General features: G+C 41.5%; 1 protein-coding gene across 2 annotated transcripts in view; it reads left to right on the top strand.

The window, feature by feature from the left end:
- The window catches only part of GRIA3 (glutamate ionotropic receptor AMPA type subunit 3), a 405,232-nt gene extending 384,329 nt beyond the window's left edge, over positions 1–20,903 (top strand). The window contains exons 14-16 of one of the 2 annotated variants that reach the window (XM_040323936.1): positions 3,555–3,669; positions 11,760–12,007; positions 18,795–20,903. In XM_040323936.1, the coding sequence (XP_040179870.1) occupies positions 3,555–3,669; positions 11,760–12,005 (361 nt within the window). In that variant the 3' untranslated portion in view covers positions 12,006–12,007; positions 18,795–20,903. The remainder of the gene's footprint in view (positions 1–3,554; positions 3,670–11,759; positions 12,008–18,794) is intronic. The other variant, XM_040323935.1, reaches the window with a different exon arrangement.
- Positions 20,904–21,927: the final 1,024 nt, after the last annotated feature.

Here is a 21,927-nt window from a genome sequence, read left to right as displayed (position 1 = left end):
GCTTACAGGCACTTATTAATATGCTGTGACACCTAGGCAAAGTGCTATTCTAGCATAGTTGTGTGCATTACTTACAATTCTTAACATTGTGAAATTGGTGAAATTGATTCCTTTAGCAGAGTAATAAATATAGTGGGCATTTTTGTACAGTAGAAATGTATCACAAGCTGGTACTGGTGAAATGTAACTGTATTATCCACATATTCATGGTGGTATTCAAAAGTATAATTACAAAGTCAGAGGAATAGAAGAATATACAGCTATGCTTCTTGCACATTCTCAGATAGATAGATAGATAGATAGATAGATAGATAGATAGATAGATAGATAGATAGATAGATAGATAGATAGATAGATAGATAGAGAGGTAGATAGATAGATAGATAGATAGATAGATAGATAGATAGATAGATAGATAGATAGATAGATAAAATGTTTGCTTTAAAGAACACTAATGCAGCGTACACACGATCGGTTCGTCTGATGTTTTCATCAGACGAACCGATCGTGTGTGGGCCCCATCATTTTTTTTCCCATCGGTGAAAAAACGTAGAACCTGTTTTAAAATTATCTGATGGTTAGAAAACCGATAGAAAAAAACGATCGTCTGTTGGGAAATCCATCGGTTAAAAATCAACACATGCTCAGAATCAAGTCGACGCAAGCTCGGAAGCATTGAACTTCATTTTTCTCAGCACGTCGTTGTGTTTTACGTCACCGCGTTCTGACACGATCGGTCTTTTAACTGATGGTGTGTAGGCAAGACTAATGAGCTTCATCGGATATCTGATGAAAAAATCCATCAGACCGTTTTCATCAGATGAACCGATCATGTGTACAGGGCATAGTAGACTTTTGTTTAAGACATGCAAGTGCTGATTTTAGGGTCACCATTAAAAAAATAAAAATAAATGCACTTTTTCTGCAGCTTATTGAGCACTACAAGCCATCAGCCGCAAATGACTGATGGTACTTGTAGGCATTATGTGGCCATGCGGGCGGAGCCACGAATGGCCACAGTTTTCAAATCGTGGCAGTGGGTGCTGGGAGAAGATCCCACACTGAAACATGTTCCAAAAGAATATGCTACAACAAATCACAGCACATTTTAAATAAGTGTAGAGAAAATATATATATATATATATATATATATATATATATATATATAGTATATATATATATATATATGCATACAGTGTATATATTATACATATATATACCCACTTGGCTGTGTGGTGTGCTCAGACGCAAATTACCTATTATTATCTAACAGTATAGTCATTTGTCTGTCTGATCCTTTGCAATTTAATGAATCAGATTTGTAATATTAGCTGCAGCAGGCTCACATAACTAGATGTCTGGAACAACATTTTATGGGTTGTATAATTAATGCTGCAGTAAGGTTAATACGTGTAATTTTTGGGCTTTTCAAAGAAACCTTGAGTAACTATCTGTCAGTGTCTCATTTTTTAGCATGCATTAAAGCATCTCTCAATCAACACAATTTTTTTAACATATCTTCAGTTACTTCCTGGTTTCCATTCCTAAGCAAAGGATGTCATACATCTCAGGAGTCTTCAGGAGGGGAGGAGAGGTTTTCTCAACTAAGCACAACCTATTGCTTGCATGCCTTAGCTAAGGTAGATGGATTCCAGGAAGTAAATGCTACATGAATCATCTGCCCTTACTCAAGAGGGCCACAGTCAAAAATGCTAGGTGTGAGGTGTTTTTCAAAATGATTTCTTAGCAAAATAAAGTATGTTGACACTGATGGAATGATGAGTTTGCTTTAAATATTAAGAATTCACTAAATAGCTTTTTGGTTTCTGGGGCTCAGATACAGTGTAGTTCTGCTTTAATATCTATGCAGGGAATATAGTGTATATATATATATATATATATATATATATATATATATATATATATATATATATATATTCACCTAGGTGGATGCAGCTTTGATCTGATGCAGCATCTGTCCCTGCTGGCTTTAAGACGGGGGACTGTTAGTCTCTCGCTCTCTGCTCGGCCCCCCCATGCTCACTGGAGCACTGAGCTGTGGCAGCTGAGCCAGCTGGTCCAGGCTTCTGGGTTGATACCAAGCATATGGCCAGGATCTTTTCAGAGCCTTGACTGGTTCTGTGACATCAGCCGCCAACAGCTGGCTTCGGCCCACTGTAGGCTAAAGAGGGGTCACAGTACAGCAGAATGAACTGCACTTCTGTGATCCATAGGAGAAGTACAGCCAAAATAGCTTTGGCTATACTTCTACTTTAAGAACATATCAAGAGAAAAATATTAGTCCTGGAACCAACCTATGGAAAGTATTTTTCCCCCTCAAGACACAATTTTTCTCTTGATATGAGGAGCCAACAATGCTATAGATCAATGAGGGAAGGAAGTTTTATTTATTTATGTTTCATGAAGGCTATAGCATGCCTGCTTTTAGATATCGTGTTTATTACTTTTTATATTCTTCCCTGATGAAGCATGTTTGTGTAAAACATGTCAAGCTTCTGTTCCCTTTCCCAGTGTATAATAGGGCTAATGGATGGAATGTGTATGATCGATAATTTTATAAGAGCTTTAATACCTAGAAATGCACAGAAACCATGGTAATAATAGGACACCTGAATATGGGTACATATGTACTGTACATGTACAGTATATGTGCAATAGCCATTGTCTTTTTTTTAACATATAATTTAGCGCACCTTAAAAGTCCCATATACTGGTTCATGTTTTGAGTATTTAAAAAAAATGTGGTATAGTGAATTTAGATTTAGTGTTAGTCCCTTATGCCTTCATTTTAAATTGCACTGTTGCATGGAAGTCAATGGGACTGCTGAACTCTAAAAATTGTGTGCTGCTTAGTATCAGTTCAACTTAATGAAACGCCTTTTGCAAGGAAATGCACTAAAATGCTTTCAAGTTTGTATAAAGAAAAAAACACTGTAATCTTCACTAAAAGCGAATAACCGTCTGTCATTGATATTTTAGAGTAACCATCTGCTGCCCCACCCCTAAAGGGGATTTGGTTTTTGTTGCCCAGGGTTAAAAAAACTGTCTGTTCCTCACTCATTACTCGAACAGAGTAGGTAATCTATCCATCCTTTACTAAGTTTACATCTGGTCACAGAATACCTACACTTAAAAAGAAACCTGACTTTATGCCCACTGTTTTATTCCCAATGCTCATTATATCTCAGTGGAAAAGGTATCCCAAATAGCTCTTCTTTATTTAGAAAGGTTACTGCTGAATTCCAAATCAATATAGAATTGTCAAATTTAAAATCTGGGGGCAATTTAGTTTTGTCAATTTTGTTATCCTTTTAACAGTGTGTGCCGATTACTCAAAGCGATATAGGCAGGACCTGGTAATTTAGTGTCACTTGTAGTGTTAAAACTAAGGTGATATTCAGGTTGCCTGCAGTTCAAGATCTTTGTGTCCAGGGTCCCTGCTTTATCGCTTTGTATAGTATGAAAATAGTGTTAAGCTTGAATAACATAAAATAACATAATATAATGTTATTTATGTTATTTCCCACGTGAAGAACTCCCGTAAACCTTGCAGTATTGAAACTCAGTGAACAAGGCATCTTAGACAAGCTGAAAAACAAATGGTGGTACGATAAGGGTGAATGTGGAGCCAAGGACTCCGGAAGTAAGGTCAGTCGCAGAAGGTCTTTTGAATTGAATAGAAGTCCCATTTTGACTCACCGTTCATGCACACAAAATTTTATTTATTTTTTAAACAAAGATGTAAAATATTAATAATATAGGGATCAGCAAGACATATCATGTCAGACTGAATAGGCAAGATTTACTAATAGCTGATAGTAGCACATCCCAGCATAGGTTATGGATCAGTTATCACACTGGATAGTATCAAATAGTACTTAGTATACATTTCCCCTTTTTTTTCCAGACATTTTCTATAGTAACTTTACATATAGGGATAGTATGCTATATAAATTAATTTATTTAAAGGGAAATAATAAAGAACTACAATGCACAATCAAAATGTTGTACTTTAAAAAAAACTGTCAAACCTTTCTCACTTCACTCAATTGTTTGACTCTGACATTTAGCAGTTCTTTATGGAGTAAATATAACCATGGACATCAACCCCTTCTCAAGAAGAGTTCACAATCTAATGCTCATACCCAGAGCTTTTTTTCACAGAAAATAGGTGCAGGAACTCAACCACTACCCCGTTCAGATTTCAAAAACAGTAGAAGGGTCTTAAAGGGGCATTAAATACCAGGATTGCATTACATAGAGAGTGCAGAGTTCAGGGGGGTTACACACAGAGTGCAGAGCTGTCACTTGTAAACACAGAAACCAGACTTCTGTGTATACAAGTGATTGTGGTGAGCAGGCACCAAAGGGTCTGAGCCAGAGGTGGTGGAACTGAGTTCCCCCAAGTTCCCCCTGAAAAAAGCCCTGCTCCTACCACAGTCACATGTAGGGTAATTTTGGTCAAAAGACAGTTATCTTACCAGTATGTGTTTTTGTTCCTGAACAAAAACTGGAAAACTGACACAAATGTTGAAAAATAAGAATTCCCTGCAGACAGTAAAAAAATCTATCATGACCCAAACTTTGCAATGCAACAGTTCCAACTACATATATATTATACCATTGTGATTAGCTACTGTGCATACATTGTATTAAAGTATAAAGTGGACTTTGCAGTGTTGGGAAACCTCACTTTCATAACCATATTTGTTCAATGACATTACGTGGGATACCTGCTGGCAATGGAAACAGGCCAGCTGGTGGGCCAGGAAGCCTTTGGTTAGTGAAAGTAGTATTACCACCACTGAATGAATCACTCCCAACTGCTTTGGGTAGAAGAATTTACTAAATCTAGCCATTTAATTTTCCTTTTTGGCAAACCTCAAACTTTGAACAGCTCGAGTTCAGGTTCAACTCACCATTGGCATGAAACCCAAGCTCAGCCCTACTGTCAATAAATTGTTAGACAGGGTCTGCAATATTGGCTATGTATACAGTTATAAATTCCAGTTTATTCATGATTATACAGTAAAGTAAATTATACAGTAAATTATACAAAAAATACAGCACAGCACACCAAGCTAAGGCTATATTTTCTAACAAAGTGAAATTCCCTTGCAAATTGAACAGCCAATTTGCCTAAACCAACCCAAAGTTGTCTGTCAACGGAAAGATAGACATAAAAGTACACATAAGTGGGAATGACTGTGTGGAACTGACCAGCATTCTGCCCAGCTTCTCAAGTCTAAATAGGTAGATGGAGCTGATGGTCATAGGAAATAAACATATTATACATATATTCTCACATTCTGTGATGTGCTTACAGTGATTGTTTAATAAATATACCCCTATATCCTTTTTAGCAAGAATCATTTATCCTAAATTCTAACCTAACCCAGTAACACCTACCCTAAAATGTAAACTGAACTTTTAACAGTTAAGCAACTCTTAAAACTAAAAATACTTTTCACTAACCTTAACATTTATCTCACCCTTAAACCTAAGCCCTTGGCGACTGTAAGTTAAGGATGAACTTTAACTGATGTGAAAGTTGATGTAACTAAAAAAGAGATGTAACTGAACACTATTTAATCCCGTTATTATTAACAAAAAACTTTAACTGTATTTTTACATATAACTACCACAGATGCCGGGATTCAGTCCTATCAACAGGGAACATGTTCACAGCGAAAGAAAACTTTCAGAGACCATATTGGTTTACTGCTATTTCGTAAATTGATAAACATATGTCAGGCACATTGGTGGTAGATTATGAATGCCGCTCAAGCTCAGGGTGCTAAAATCCTGCAGTCACCAGGAAGAAAGGTGCAGGCTGCCAGAAGTGCTCATCCAAAGCAATGCATGTATAAAATCATAGAAATGCCTCGATGGTGTAAAGCCAACTTAGTGTGGACTTTAAATTTGCTTCAGGCCATGAGTCTTCCCCAAAACCATGCCCCCTGATGTCTTTTGCTCTGCCCACAGGAGCTTAATCATAGGGTAGTGAGCCTAGAGCCAAATAAGGGCTATATATATACATCATCAGCACTGAAGAAAACAAGCAGAGAAAGTGTACAGTGGGGGTCATTTACTAAAATAAGAGAGTGCAAACTGCATTGAAACCAGCTTCAGGGTTTTATCGCTAAAGCCTAACTGAACAAGTTTAAGTTAGAAGTTGAATGTTTTTTTTCATCCACACTCCCTTGGTTATGACACACTATTCACTTTCTCTGCTTGTTTTCTTCAATGTTGAGGATGTTCTGAGGCTTAGGCCGTTTTCAAGTCTACACTGGGTTGGCTGGACAGGAGTGCGGTGCAGGGCCAGGTAGGGTGGCTTTTGGACATCATTGGACCCCATACAGCCTGCCAGCAGGGCTCCCCCTCCCCCTTGGTCACTCAAAGAAAAAATGAAGTGTCATGCATAGCATGGCACTGCAACGTGTCGGTGTGGCAACAGTATGTAATACAGAGTGCAGGGATCAAGAGTATGTAAGGTAGAGGTCAATAGTATGAAACACCAAATTTAAGGTCAGTAGTATGCAACACAGATTAAGAGTACATAACACAATGCAAGGTTCAGGAGTAGGGAACACAGAGATCAGTGGTTAGAAGTATGGAATGCTGAGCTACAAAATACAGAGCTTAGAGATCAGGTGTATGGAATGCAAAGTTCAGGGGTTAGTAGTATGGAATGCATGGTTCAGGGGTCAGTAGTATGGAATGCAGAGCGCAGAAGTCAGGAGTATGGAATAAAGTGCTCAGAGTTCCGGAGTACAGAAAGTGGAGTTTAGGTGTATGGAAGCAGAGTTTTTTGAACAGGAGCACAGAATACAAAGGTCAGGGACCAGGAGTACAGAAAACAGAGTGCAGAGGTCAAGAGTATGGAATGAAGACTTCAAGAGTCAGGAATATAGAATGCAGAACTCAAGAGTGCAGAACAGAGTGCAGAGGTCACAAATGCTCACATGCTTCTGAGTGAGTGAGTGAGTGAGTGAGTGAGTGAGTGAGTGAGTGAGTAACTTATATAGCGCAACACATGCAAACTGAATCGCCTCTGGGCGCTTAGTATCCTTTCCCTACTGTACTTTTGCCCTCAGAAAAGATGGGTTTTGAGTTTTTTTCTGAAGGCCAGGTGATTCACCTCCAACCGGATGCTGGTTGGTAGAGCGTTCCATAGTCTAGGTCCTTGGATTCCAAATCTTCGTTCTCCTTTGGACTTGTATCTGGATTTGGGTATCTGGAGTAGATTTTGGTTGGTGGATCGCAGAATGCGATTGGGGTTGTGACATTTTAATTTTTCGCATACATATTGGGGGGCATTTCCTTGAACACACTTATGTGTCAGGCAGAGTGCCTTAAAAGTGATTCTGTCTTTTACTGGCAACCAATGAAGGGATCTCAGTGAAGGTGAGATTGATTCCCATGCTTTTTTCCCAGTCACGAGTCGAGCGTCCGTATTTTGAATGACTTGCAGACGAGTGATTTGGTATTTTGGGAGTCCGAGGTAGAGGGCTACTGACCCTATTTGTGCATCCATTGTCATGTGGGTGTCAAAAATGACTTCCGAGAATTTTGACTTTGGTGCTAGGGGTGATGGTTTGTTCCAGAATGGGCGGCAGTGTCCATATTGGTGCAGAAAGTCTCTTTCGATTGGCGTGAAACAGGAGAAGTTCTGTTTTTGAGCCGTTGAGTTTAAGGTAACTCTCCGTCATCCAATTTTCTATCAAAGTAAGGCATTTCTCTAGTCCGAGATAATGATCCTTATTGTTGCAGATGCAAAAATATAGTTGCGTGTCATCCGCGTAGGAGTGGTAGAGTAACTTCTGGTTACTGATGATTTCAAAAAGAGGGCAGAGATAGATATTGAATAGTACGGGCGACAAGGTGGATCCCTGAGGGACTTTGTGGCGTTTCTAGTGACTTTGAATTTTATTGCATGGTGATCTGTCCTTGGTAAGGGCTGATTTCCCAATATGTTAATTTCCAAATCTTGTCTGAAGATAAGATCGAGCGTGTGGCCTGAAATATGTGTGGGTCCACATACCAGTTGCTGCAGACCTAATCCTTCCAAATGGTCAGTGCAGGCGTCAGCGACGGGGTCCTGTGAGGAGTTGGCCCAGAGGTTGAAATCCCCAAGTAGCAGGAAATGTTTGATGTTTAAGGTATAGGTGGAGATGAATTCTGTCAATAACATGAGGAGGTGTGTTTTTGGTCCTGGTGGTCTATATCAGAGTAGTATGTGAACGGTGTCCTGGGGATTTGTTTGGAATTGCAGAGTGAGGGTTTCCATTAATGGAAGTGAGGTCTGAAGGTCTGGTTTAGTGACCGAGAGGTGAGCCTTGTAGACCACCGCCAGGCCTCCTCCTCTTTGCCCCACTCTGTTTTCTGTGAGAATGCGATAATTCTCTGGCACCAATTCTCCAAGAATGGTGTTACAGTCGGCTGTTAGCCAGCTTTCTGTGATGAAGAGGCAGTCAATGTTGTGTTGAAGGATGAAATTGTGGATTTCCTGTCGGTGCTTTACTGCCGATCTTGTGTTGATCAAGGTGCATGACATATGTTTTAGCTGAAGTGTAGATGTTCAATCTTTGACTGTCGATCGTCGATCCGTTCTTAACAGTTGCTCTTTCCTTAGCACTTGTTTGATGACGACTGATAATGTTGGGGCGGATGTCCTTAGAACCCAAATGGTTTTTGCAGAGTATGGCAACTTAACCATAATCGCAGAATCGCCGAGGATGGTGATCGTGGTAAAGTGTTCGATTGCGATAGTAATCTAAGACGGTAATGATTTAGTGGTGGCCCCGATAAGCAGCGATGGGTGGACCCCCAACTAACCCCCCCATTGATCCAGAGGAAGGCGAAAAAACCCTAGCCGTGCAATGCCAATCAGCAGCGACAGGGAAAAAATTCCTTCCTGATCCCTCAGGGGCGATTGGATAAAAAACTGGATCAACTGAACTATGGCGGTGGAGCGTGGGTTTTTACCTGTTAGAGCTGCATATTGGTGATCCTGCTTGTCCTATGTTCTGCGACCGAGCAACTTGTGGAGTGAAAAAATGGCCAGTGAATTGATTGCTTGGACGGGCTGGAGGGGCAAAGAAAGGGGTAAGTGGGGGAGGGTAGTCTCTTTGCTGTGCTAGGAGGCTTTCCCAGGTAGATACAGTATTATGGTTTGTGGAATGATGACGGGGGTGGGGGTGAGGGACACAAATGGCAAACCTGGGGGGCTAGGGGGAGGTGAAGCCAGATGAGGCCAGGGATCATAGGCTGTAGGCTGTGTGTGGAGGATCCGTAAAAGGAGAGCTGGGAGCTTGATCCTGATCCTGGGAGCTCGGAGCTTGGATGCCGGTGAGCTTACCTGCCTAACCTTCCTCCGGCAGCAGGAAACTGTTTAGATATCAGAAAACTGTTGCTTCCAGCCCAGGACCGAAGTTCTGTCATTGGAACCAGCACCCTTGTATAGCCTGCTACCCCCTATCACTGTCCCCTCACTATCCTTTCACCCACTTCCAGTATTTCTGCTCCGGTCTCCAAGATGGTGGGTGGGATTGTACAGTTGGCTGAGAGAGTGGAACTGTCCTTCTCAGCACAGCTGAACTGCAAGATACAAGTCATAGAGAGGTTTCTGGTTGAGTGGAAGCTCTGAGGGTCAACCGCAGGCAGCCTCTGCTAGTCTCCCTGCTGACCTGATGGGGGACAAGAAGGCAGGCTGTACCCCCTAATTGGTGACCCTGGGGACAGGTGGTGACCTAGTTGCATTTATTAAAGAAGAACTCTAATAATTTTTAGAAAGCCTTGGCATGAAAATCAGTTACTTTAGATGTATTTCAACTTGATAATCAACTGCTTGTCAGGAGTTAACCCTCAACATAAAATTTTCACCCAAAGCTTTCAAAAGAACATTATTACCCAAGCTATTAACTGATTGTTTACTTCACCTGAACTATAGGGCCAATACTAATTTTAATGTATGCCAGTTCATAGAAGCTTCTTAAACGAGTCATGTCAGTGTTAAAATTTCAGCACCAAAAGCATATACCCCACACAGATATGTATTAGCATTTTTAAGTCCTTGCATTACTTTGCATTTTTTTTTGTCTGCTAAGCTTTGAGCTCTTTGTTATTGAAGGGATTGATACATTGTATTTATGAGGCACAGTCATAATTTTCTTTCTCTTTCTATACAGTGCAAGGTCATAGTAGATCTACCTAGGTGGGGGGTGACACATGTCAACAGCACCTGAAGACTTCTGTACTAAGCAATAATATTTTACTGAAAATATAACCCAACAAGAATAATTTCATTTAATAATAGCACAGTGAATATGTTTCCTGATAGTACAACTCTTGCAATACTTATTTGCCATTACCAGGCTGATAGCCTATATTGGTCATTTAATTGCTTTATTCACATTATATTTCTACAATTTTTGCTAAATTGATTATTTCCCTTTAAATAAACAATTTTTGTTTTTTTTAAATTACACTTAGATAATACTATTACATTTTAATCACTTTTTAAATGTTAGTTGGATCCAGAAGTGTCATGAAATTTAACATATGTATTATTTCCACATAGTCTTATCATTTAAATTACCATTATTAATAGATGGTGTCAGTAGATCACTCCATTCAACACTCATACTTTATGTACATTCACTCATTTATGCTGCTGTCTAGGTAGTCTGTAACGTTGCTTAAAAGCGTTTCAACAAAGACACCACAATCCTATTTTTCGTGACTTGTTTATTTAAGCACTCACTGAATGACCACTAAAAATTCATTGTTGGTCACTCCTTAAGTGATTTAATAAATACATTCTCACATGTTTTGGCAAAATTAAAACAATGTTTCCTTTTTTTTAGACATGTTACTGTTTTGAGTAATAGATTCTCTAGCACAAAATGAAAACGTTTCAGAAGAATTAAGATGTATTAAAGACTTAGCATTTCTAGAGTACATCCGGATTAACACTAGCTATCTTTTTTAAAGTTTTCAATCTGCGTGAAAAAGATTATGGCATAATGCAAAGAACTGTATTACGGTAGCTTATCAGTAATATGGCTAAATTAATGCTAAATACTCTGAAAGATTAACTTCCAATAATCTCGATCAAGTGACACAGAGTTTTATACATAGTAATATACATATAAAAGTCCTCCAGTATATTAACATTGATATGGTTTTGCTGAATTAGACAACCTTGAGCTATTTCGTTTTTTTGGTGATGTGTTCAAGCATGAAAGAGTTATATTTAGCAATGAGTTGATATAGTCTCAGATTAACCAAGGCTCAACCAGCAAAGAAAACATTAGGTTGCTGATATATGTAAATTAGCAATACATATACAAGAGAGTTAGCAGGCTAGGTAGAGCTACGTATTTCAGATTTATATTTGCAATACTTCAGCAAAAGTATAATGCCTTTTGAGTTATAGTGTTGTCGTTTTGGTACATTATCAGGAATTATGGTACAGGATATTGTAGTGGAAGTCTTCAAAGAGTACATTTCTGCATGAATAATATCCAAAGTGTAGCTAGAAAAAGTAAAAGCAACATAAAAAGCTAACCTTTGCATGTAAGGTACTGCTTTCTTGTATACTGTGATGTTAGTTTTAGAAGAGGAAAACAATGGCCTTAAACACTGGGTTTTGAGGTTAGGGATGCTTTATAAAAAAAACATTGCAATTGATTCGAGTATCCTATGAAACTAACAAAGTTGTTCATTTCTCTTAGGACAAGACAAGTGCTCTGAGCCTCAGTAATGTTGCAGGGGTATTTTATATTCTTGTTGGAGGTCTTGGACTAGCCATGATGGTGGCTTTGATAGAATTCTGCTACAAATCACGAGCAGAATCCAAAAGAATGAAACTGACAAAGAACGCACAAAACTTTAAACCTCCTCCTGCAACCAGCACCCAGAATTATGCTACTTACAGAGAAGGTTACAATGTCTATGGAACGGAAAGTGTTAAAATTTAAGGGTATGACTTAGATACACAAAGTGATTTATTTACTATGCACTTTTTTGGGTTTTGGTTGTTTTAATGGTTTGTCGGTTTATGTCTCTGTTTTTTTTTTTTTATAATACAATATCATGTTATTTTATTACATTTAGTAGACTAAAAATATTAGGTCAGAGTATACGGATTTTAATTGTTTCCCCCTATTTTTCCTCCTTTCCTTCTTCCATTCATACAGTTGAGGCAAGTGGAAAAATATTGTTGGACCCATAGATTTATCCCACTGGTATTGCTATTTTTAAAGTATTGATGTTGATGTAAATGATCTGGTTTCTGGGCAGGCAGAAGCTCTCCCCAGAGGATCTCCCCAATCTCCTTGGCTTGTAGTGGAATGTAACAAAAATTGAAATTGAAGGGCCACACTACTGTTAAGAGGTCCAGATAATTATTTATTCCAATAAAAGTCAAACCAGATGCTAACAAGGCCTGTGCTTGCAATCACACTTGAAAAAATACCATTAAATATCCACTTCACTTTCAGTCTATTCACATTGTTGACAATCAAGCTCTGATGAAGGGAGTGCTCATGGACCCCTTGAACTGGTGTCTACTTTTTGAATTCTCCCTCTGACTTTTATTGGAATTAAGTTGTGTCAGGACCTCCTAGTATTGATTTGGTGCTTCAATTTAAAGTTTTCTTTCATTCAAATCAGAGTGAGAACCTAAAGAAAAAGAACTGAGGCAGAGGCTTCTTAGAAAATAACAGATTTTTTATGAATTAACCAAAGCCAGTAGACATGGCCACTAAAATATTGACACACCTAAAACAAAGAAAATAAGACATGCTCCACCTCTGTAGGGCCCCCATCTTTTGCTAGCAACTTTGAGTTGCTTAGTGAATGTGGTGAAAACTCATTTTGCAGAGGAAGTTCCAAAACATGCAAAGAAAATAAATAAAATTTACATTTTTTTCTTGCACATGATTGAATCCTGAAAGTCAGCAGAACTTCAGTCAGTGGCGGGTCCCAGCCCCCCCTCCCCCCGCAAGCTTTTGTCAAAAAATAAAAAAAGATGGACACTTTAAGAGTGTCCGGGCGTCGGACACACGGCAGTCTATGGGAAGCTTCGAAGCCGATTTTCCCTTGTTTAGTGGGTGTGCAGGGCACAAGCTGTGTGCCCGCACACACTCCCACTCGCCACTGATTTGTCCCTGTCTCCTGTTGTTACGTACCTGCTGGATGAGCCTGACGTGCAGTGGGAAGGCTTTTTTTGTACAATCCCGGCTCATGGGCCACCAATGTTGCAACAGTGGCCGCAAGAGCGTGGTTTGTCTTTGGTCTTGTCAGTTCAGCTGGTGCAGCAGGAAACAGGAAGCAGGCTGGTAGGTGCACGTGGTCAGACAAGCCGGGTTTGGTAACAGACGATCAGATGTAGGTATAGAGGACAGGCAGAGAATGGTCAGGATACAGGCATGTTCGGCAACAGGATATCAAGCAGTGTAGATCTGAGCGTGGTTACAAGGCAGGCTGGGATCAGGATAACAGTGATCAATCGTACTCAAACAAGCCGGGTCAAACACAGGAAACAGATCAGATCACAGGAACAGTACATCACGGGAACAGGTATGACCTGCAGATCAGACAGCGAAGACACAGTGCTGCTGAGGTATTTAAATAAGGCAGCCTGTTGCCAATCACTAAAATCAGTCTGCACTATTAACCCTTAGGTGGCAGATCCATGACACCTGTCCTGTTTTTTTTATTGGCCGGGACCGGAGGGTGATTGGGCGGTGCTTTTTCGGCACTGCCGCATCACTTCCAGTATCCCGGCAGGCTCACTGACACTGTAACTTGTGGAGTGCGGACTCCGGAGATGTGACTGCAACTATCCGGGACCAGGATGTGAGGCGGGAGCAGATCACAGTAGCAGTGGATGGATGGACACAGAGCAGGCAGTGTACCAGAGAGCACCAGGTGGGTGCGGGGATTGGAGAGGATTGCTGACCTTCTCTATTTTCTGTTGGCATGGCATGTCTCTCTCTCTCTCTCCCGCCATCATGCTTCCCCCTCCTCAGACTCCTCTGCAGAGCAGCAAACCAAGTGTGACTGTTTCACAGTGAGTACTGTGTCCTACTGCCCACTCCCCCAGCTCTGATCATATTTCTCAGCTGCTGCAGAGCTTCATGGAGGGGAGAGGGTGGGGCTGAGTGTTGTTGCGCATGGCACCCCCCTGCATCTCCACCCCAAACACCCCTCCTCCCTGCCTCTCCACGCTAACCACCCCCTGCATCTCCACCCTAAACACCCCCCTCCCTGCCTCTCCACCCTAAACACCCCCCCCCCGCCTCTTCACCTAAAACACCCGCCTCCCTGCCTCTCCATCCTAAACGCCCCCCTCCCTGCATCTCCACCCTAAACATCCCCCTCCCTGCATCTCCACCCTAAACACCCCCCTGCATCTCCACCCTAAACACCCCCTTCTTGCCTCTGCACCCTAAACACCCCCCTCCCTATATCTCCACACTAAACACCCCCCTACTTGCATCTCCACCCTAAACACCCCCCCTCCCTGCATCTCCACCCTAAACACCCCTCTCCCTGCATCTGCACCCTAAACACCCCCTGCATTTCCACCCTAAACACCCCCCTCCCTGACTCTCCACCCTAAACACCCCCCTCCCTGCATCTCCACCCTAAACACCCCCTCCCTGCATCTCCACCCTAAACATTCCCCTCCCTGCATCTCCACCCTAAACACCCCCTGCATCTCCACCCTAAACACCCCACTGCATCTCTACCCTAAACACCCCCTTCCCTGCCTCTCCACCCTAAACACCCCCCTCCCTGCCTCTGCACCCTAAAACACCCCCCTTCCCTGCATCTCCACTCTAAAAAAACTCCCTACATCTCCACCCTAAACACCCCCCTCCCTGACTCTCCACCTTAAACACCCCCCTCCCTGCATCTCCACCCTAAACACCCCCTCCCTGCATCTCCACCCTAAACATTCCCCTCCCTGCATCTCCACCCTAAACACCCCCCTGCATCTCCACCCTAAACACCCCACTGCATCTCTACCCTAAACACCCCCCTCCCTGCCTCTCCACCCTAAACACCCCCCTCCCTGCCGCTTTACCCTAAACACCCCCCTCCCTGCCTCTGCACCCTAAACACCCCCTTCCTTGTATCTCCACCCTAAACACCCCCCTCCCTGCATCTCTACCCTAAACACCCCCTTGCCTGCATCACCTGCATCTCTACCCTAAACACCCCCTTCCCTGCCTCTCCACCCTAAACACCCCCCTCCCTGCCGCTTTACCCTAAACACCCCCCTCCCTGCCTCTGCACCCTAAAACACCCCCCTTCCCTGCATCTCCACTCTAAAAAAACTCCCTACATCTCCACCCTAAACACCCCCCTCCCTGCATCTCCACCCTAAACACCCCCTCCCTGCATCTCCACCCTAAACATTCCCCTCCCTGCATCTCCACCCTAAACACCCCCCTGCATCTCCACCCTAAACACCCCACTGCATCTCTACCCTAAACACCCCCTTCCCTGCCTCTCCACCCTAAACACCCCCCTCCCTGCCGCTTTACCCTAAACACCCCCCTCCCTGCCTCTGCACCCTAAAACACCCCCCTTCCCTGCATCTCCACTCTAAAAAAACTCCCTACATCTCCACCCTAAACACCCCCCTCCCTGACTCTCCACCCTAAACACCCCCTCCCTGCATCTCCACCCTAAACACCCCCTCCCTGCATCTCCACCCTAAACATTCCCCTCCCTGCATCTCCACCCTAAACACCCCCCTGCATCTCCACCCTAAACACCCCACTGCATCTCTACCCTAAACACCCCCTCCCTGCCTCTCCACCCTAAACACCCCCCTCCCTGCCGCTTTACCCTAAACACCCCCCTCCCTGCCTCTGCACCCTAAACACCCCCTTCCTTGTATCTCCACCCTAAACACCCCCCTCCCTGCATCTCTACCCTAAACACCCCCTTGCCTGCATCACCAATCTAAACACCCCCGCGACTGCATCTCCACCCTAAACCCCCCCCCCCTCCCTGCATCTCCACCCTAAACACTCCCTCCCTGCATTTCCACCCTGAACACCCCCCGCGACTGCATCTCCACCCTAAACACCCCCTTGCCTGCATCACCAATCTAAACACCCCCCGCGACTGCATCTCCACCCTAAACACCCCCCCCCTGCATCTCCACCCTAAACACTCCCTCCCTGCATTTCCACCCTGAACACCCCCCGCGACTGCATCTCCACCCTAAACACCCCCCTCCCTGCATCTGCACCCTAAACACCCCCCTGCATCTCCACCCTAAACACCCCCCTCCCTGCATCTGCACCCTAAACACCCACACTCCTTGCCTCTCCACCCTAAACACCCCCTCCCTGCATCTCCACCCCAAACACCCCTCCTCCCTGTCTCTCCACCCTAAACACCCCCCTGCATCTCCACCCTAAACACCCACCCTCCTTGCCTCTTCACCCTAAACACCCCCCTCCCTGCCTCTCCACCCTAACCACCCCCTCCCTGCCTCTCCACCCTAAACACCCCCCTGCCTCTTCACCTTAAACACCTTAAACACCCCCCTCCCTACCCTTCTTGCCTCTGCACCCTAAACACCCCTCTCCCTGCATCTCCACCCTAAACAACCCCCTCCATGCATCTCCACCATAAACACCCCCCTGCCTGCATCTCCACCCTAAACACTCCCCCTCCCTGCAGCTGTATACTCTGTCCTGTGATGCTGGGGTTGTATACTCTGTCCTGTGATGCTGGGGTTGTATACTCTGTCCCATGATGCTGGGGTTGTATACTCTGTCCCATGATGCTAGTTAGTATGAGGGGGGTCCTGTGTAACAATGGGGGGTAGTTTTGAGGAAAAGGTCCTGTGTAATGATGGGGAGAGGGATTGTGATAGGGGGGGTTGGTTTTGTTTAACCATGCCCCTTAAGCCCCTTCAACTTATAACAGTCTGGCCATACCCACTTTTTGCCATGACGTGCCGCATAAGCCTCATGTTCTAAAGTTGTGATGCTCGGGATGCATACTCTGTCCTGTGATGCTTGGGCTGTATACTCTGTCCTGTGATGCTGAGATGTATACTATGTCCCGTGATGCTAAGCTATATACTCTGTACCATGATGCTGAGCTGTATACTCTGTCCCGTGATGCTGGGGTTGTATACTCTGTCCTGTGATGCTGGGGTTGTATACTCTGTCCCATGATGCTGGGGTTGTATACTCTGTCCTGTCATGCTGGGGTTGTATACTCTGTCCCGTGATGCTGGGGTTGTATACTCTGTCCCGTGATGCTGAGCTGTATACTCTGTACCATGATGCTGAGCTGTATACTCTTTCTCGTGATGCTGGGGTTGTATACTCTGTCCTGTGATGCTGGGGTTGTATACTCTGTCCCGTGATGCTGAGCTGTATACTCTGTCCTGTGATGCTGCGGTTGTATACTCTGTCCTGTGATGCTGCGGTTGTATACTCTGTCCTGTGATGCTGGGGTTGTATACTCTGTCCTGTGATGCTGGGGTTGTATACTCTGTCCCATGATGCTGGGGTTGTATACTCTGTCCTGTCATGCTGGGGTTGTATACTCTGTCCAGTGATGCTGGGGTTGTATACTCTGTCCCGTGATGCTGAGCTGTATACTCTGTCCCATGATGCTGCGGTTGTATACTCTGTCCTGTGATGCTGGGGTTGTATACTCTGTCCCGTGATGCTGAGCTGTATACTCTGTCCTTTGATGCTGGGACTGTATACTTATACCACGTACACACGATCATTTTTCGGCATGAAAAAAAATGTCGTTTTTAAAAACGTCATTTAAAATGATCGTGTGTGGGCTGCACATCGTTTTTTCGTTTCTGAAAATTTTCGTTTTTCGGGTTGTACAAAATGATCGTGTGTGGGTTAAAACAACGTTTTAAACCCACGCATGCTCAGAAGCAAGTTATGAGATGGGAGCGCTCGTTCTGGTAAAACTACCGTTCATAATGGAGTAAGCACATTAATCACGCTGTAACAGACAAAAAAGCGTGAATCATCTTTTACTAACAAGGAATCAGCTAAAGCAGCCCAAAGGCGAATAGAGTGCCATTGTACGTGTTGTACGTCACCGTGCTTTGTTCATCATTTTTTTTAAACGATGGTGTGTGGGCAACGTCATTTTTAATGATGAAGTTGGAAAAACTTAGTTTTTTGGACATGCTGAAAAACGAAGTTTTCTTTCATGACAAAAAATAATGATTGTGTGTATGCGGCATTACTCTGTCCTGTGGTGCTGAGCTGTATCCGCCTGACACTATGGGTGGAAGTAAGTGGATTAGAGGGGACGGAGTGGGTGGATTCTATAAGGGGTGGGGCTTATGAGAAGGGTCAAAAGGGAGGGGTGGGGTCTAGCGCCCCCATCCTGAAACTTCACCAGCCACCACTGACTTCAGTCATTCATAAAGCTAAGCAAAATTCTCTTCCAAAGTGAACATTCCCTTGCAAAGTAAACAGCATATTTGCCTTTAGTAAATCAACCCCATAATGTAGACTTCAGGTATTCCTATACAACCCTCTATTACTTCTTTATAAATGAATTGAAATATGCAGGAAAATCTTTTTATCTAAATTGTTTTTCTCTAGGTTAACATTCAATCATTCCTGTGCCAATGATGATAAAACAGTGCCTGCAAAGTCTTATTTCAGGTCTTGCCCTCTACAGTTGGAATTCATGATAGATTTGTTTTATTGAATTCAAAGTAAATATAACAATATTTTTTGCAGATATCCAGAAGAGCCAAGTGATTGGGTTAAAATTGAAAATGAGGCTTCCTCCTACATCCTCACCAACTGAGCCAGTTATACTCTTTCCTTGGTGTCGGGAATGACACAAATTGCTGATGGTGCAAAGAACTTTTACTAGAAAGAACTGATTTTTTTTCCTTCAGTGCCTTATGGAACATTCTGAGTCTCACAACAATGCAAACTAAAATGCTAATGCTTTGCTTGAAAAAAAAATCTTAAACTGGCCACAAGATAAGATTATCTCATGTAAGAAAATGTACTCTTATAAAGAACACATTCTATAAAAGCCATTGATTATAAGCACTCTACAGGGCCTCAGATGGTCTATATGCATTTTTAAAGGTGCGTTCACTCTCTTGTTGTGAGTAACACTTTCCCACTGTCTCGTCTTCGTTGTAGCTACCTGCTATTTGTCTCACTAAAATCACTCAAGCTGTCAGGGGTCATTTTTTTAAACAAATTATAAATTGATGCCTCAGTTTAATTTGAAGATGACAAAAATATAAAAAACTGTCTTATTATCATGTAAAGGAGATCACTGTGTGTCTACATTTAATTTATTGTGCGTGTAGAGTGAATGCACTTTTAAACTACTGAGTGTTACTTTAACATGTTTATGCTGTTATTGTTAGTAATGCTGTTATATGTTATTACGGACAGCCTGGTAACTAACAATGTCTTTTGGGTTCTTCCTAATAATGGTAAAGCCTATACCTGAAGTGTAACCTCTGTCTTTCCTTTGAGATAAACACAATGAATGCAACATTTAGGCATGGAAGAAAAGAAAACAACCATAATTATTTCAGGTTATATATATATAAATATATTTTTTTATCTAAAGATCTGAGACACTGCTTAAGAAATTAAGTAGTGACTCGTTCAGTGCTTTAATAGGCTTAATGTGACATATAAAAATGTAAACTTCCTGGAACTTATGTATCAACTGTAGGTACTGACAACATTTTATTTAGACAATTTTCTTGCATCTTAGTCTGGTGTTTTATAAATCAGGACAATACTTTTCAACCTACAAGCATTTATTCACAAACATGAGTCATTTGTTAAAAATATTATGATAGTTAATAACAAGATATAGCAGTATGACATATGTTTTTAAGACCACAATAATGTTTGCAACTATGTCTAAATTGAAAAAGCTAATTATAATGTTACTTATATAAGATTATGACTATAACAACTGTATCAAGACAGACTGTGGAGTGGAATGTATTTTTTTACTTGTTGTTTATTGAGATATTGAGATTTCAATACCATGTCACATAAAAAAACATAATATACTTAGCTGTCACTTCTGAAATTTATAAACCTAACTTTGACTCACCTTACAAATAGTAACATGAGTAAATGGCTTAGTTACTGGTATGAAATAAAGGTAAGATCAGAATTACCCTTTTACGCTCATCAGTTCTGCCTCTAGCTAATAGGCATAGGAATTTGGGCAGAGACAGAGTAGAACCGGCAGGTGGCATTACTTGCAAGTAAATAGCTAGTAGTAGTTACACAGACAATCAACTAAACTTTTTTTAAATGGCAAACACATTTGTCAGCATATCCAATCAAATTCTGCAGTTCGAATGCAGGCTACAATCACCTTGGGCTATATTCCTGACACTCATTAGAACTAAAGAAGTGGCTTGGATGAGCTTAAAAACATTTTTAACATTACAGGACAAATTTCGTTTATTGTAAGTAAATGTGTATATGTACACATGCATGGGTTGACATATCTACTTATGTTACAATCTTTTATTCATGGGGCTAATTCGATAAACCATTCATTTTGCTTAGTAATGTTGTGTCCACTTAGCTGTTCAGGCAAATAAAATACAAAAATATGAATTCCCCTTGTGCATGATTGGATGAATAAAGTGAACACAACTTTACAGATCTAAGTGAACATTCTACTCCTTTAAAAAAACAACCTGAAATATGTATGGCCATTTCATACACAGTTTAGTGAAATGTTAAACAAAAAAGCTAGAAAAATTATAAAATTTCTGCAATATTTATTGATTTATGTTATTAAATTGTAAATGCTTTTAGGAAAATAAAAAATGTTATACTCTTTATGGTACGATCTCATTAAATATACTTAAAAAATATGCAGTTAATTTAATGATACTTATTTTCATACACATTTGAAAAATCTTACAACCACATTAAAAATATAAAAAAGATACAGAATAGCCTAAGGAGAGATACTAAACTATCTCCCAACACTAGATATATAACTAAGATATTTAAAAACATCTTTTGATACATAAGTTCCAGTTTCCAGTTTTACATAAACTATGTTGAAGCGATCTGGCCATTAATTCAAACACATCCTCGAGCTAAAACAAAGAAGTTAAAAGAAAATATCAAACTGAGCAGCAGAATTAGAGACTCCCAAGAGTTAAAGCACTAAATCTTGATATGCTGACACTCAATGAAAATGTGTCAGTCATGATCTCAGATTGCTTTGACCCTTGTGTGTTCTGTAAAATGTGCAATTCGCTATAATCTAACTTTAAACTCTAGGTAAAAATCTCTTTCAAAGACTTGTATACAGTATAATAGCACAGAGGAATGGTTGCTTTGATATATACTGCACTATATTTTGCTCTCAGTTGCATTGACTTTAAAGAAAAGTTTCCATAATAAGTAGCACTTGTCAGGTAGATGTGTAATACCTCAGCATTGTGCAGAGGATATCCATCATAACACAAAACAATGATTTGTAAAAGATTCTGTCAGGTAGCTTTTCTCTGCTTTCTTAACCAGTCATCACAAATCAACCATACAACTGAGAGCCAGTCATCTTTCTTTACCAAACTTTATTGATTAAAATGTGACTCTGGCCCAAAGATAGTATTTTGGATAAAATGTTAGTTTATATGTTCTCTCCACAATAACTGAATACACGAGTAGCAGTTGTGTTGAGGAACACACTGATTTGCACTCACTTAGAATAACTCTATTTCTATTGGCTAGATATCATTTTTTTCAAATACTGTACTATACTACATAAATATTACTGTGTAATTATGGTGCCTGAGACATGTCAATACCAAGCTCATCAGAGGTTGCATAGAGTCAGATGTGACTCTTG

Source organism: Rana temporaria, chromosome 9 (assembly GCF_905171775.1).
Source record: "Rana temporaria chromosome 9, aRanTem1.1, whole genome shotgun sequence".
Classification (NCBI taxonomy): Eukaryota; Metazoa; Chordata; class Amphibia; order Anura; family Ranidae; genus Rana; species Rana temporaria.
The sequence above is the reverse complement of the archived record's forward strand: the minus strand, read 5'-3'. Positions and strand labels throughout refer to the sequence as shown.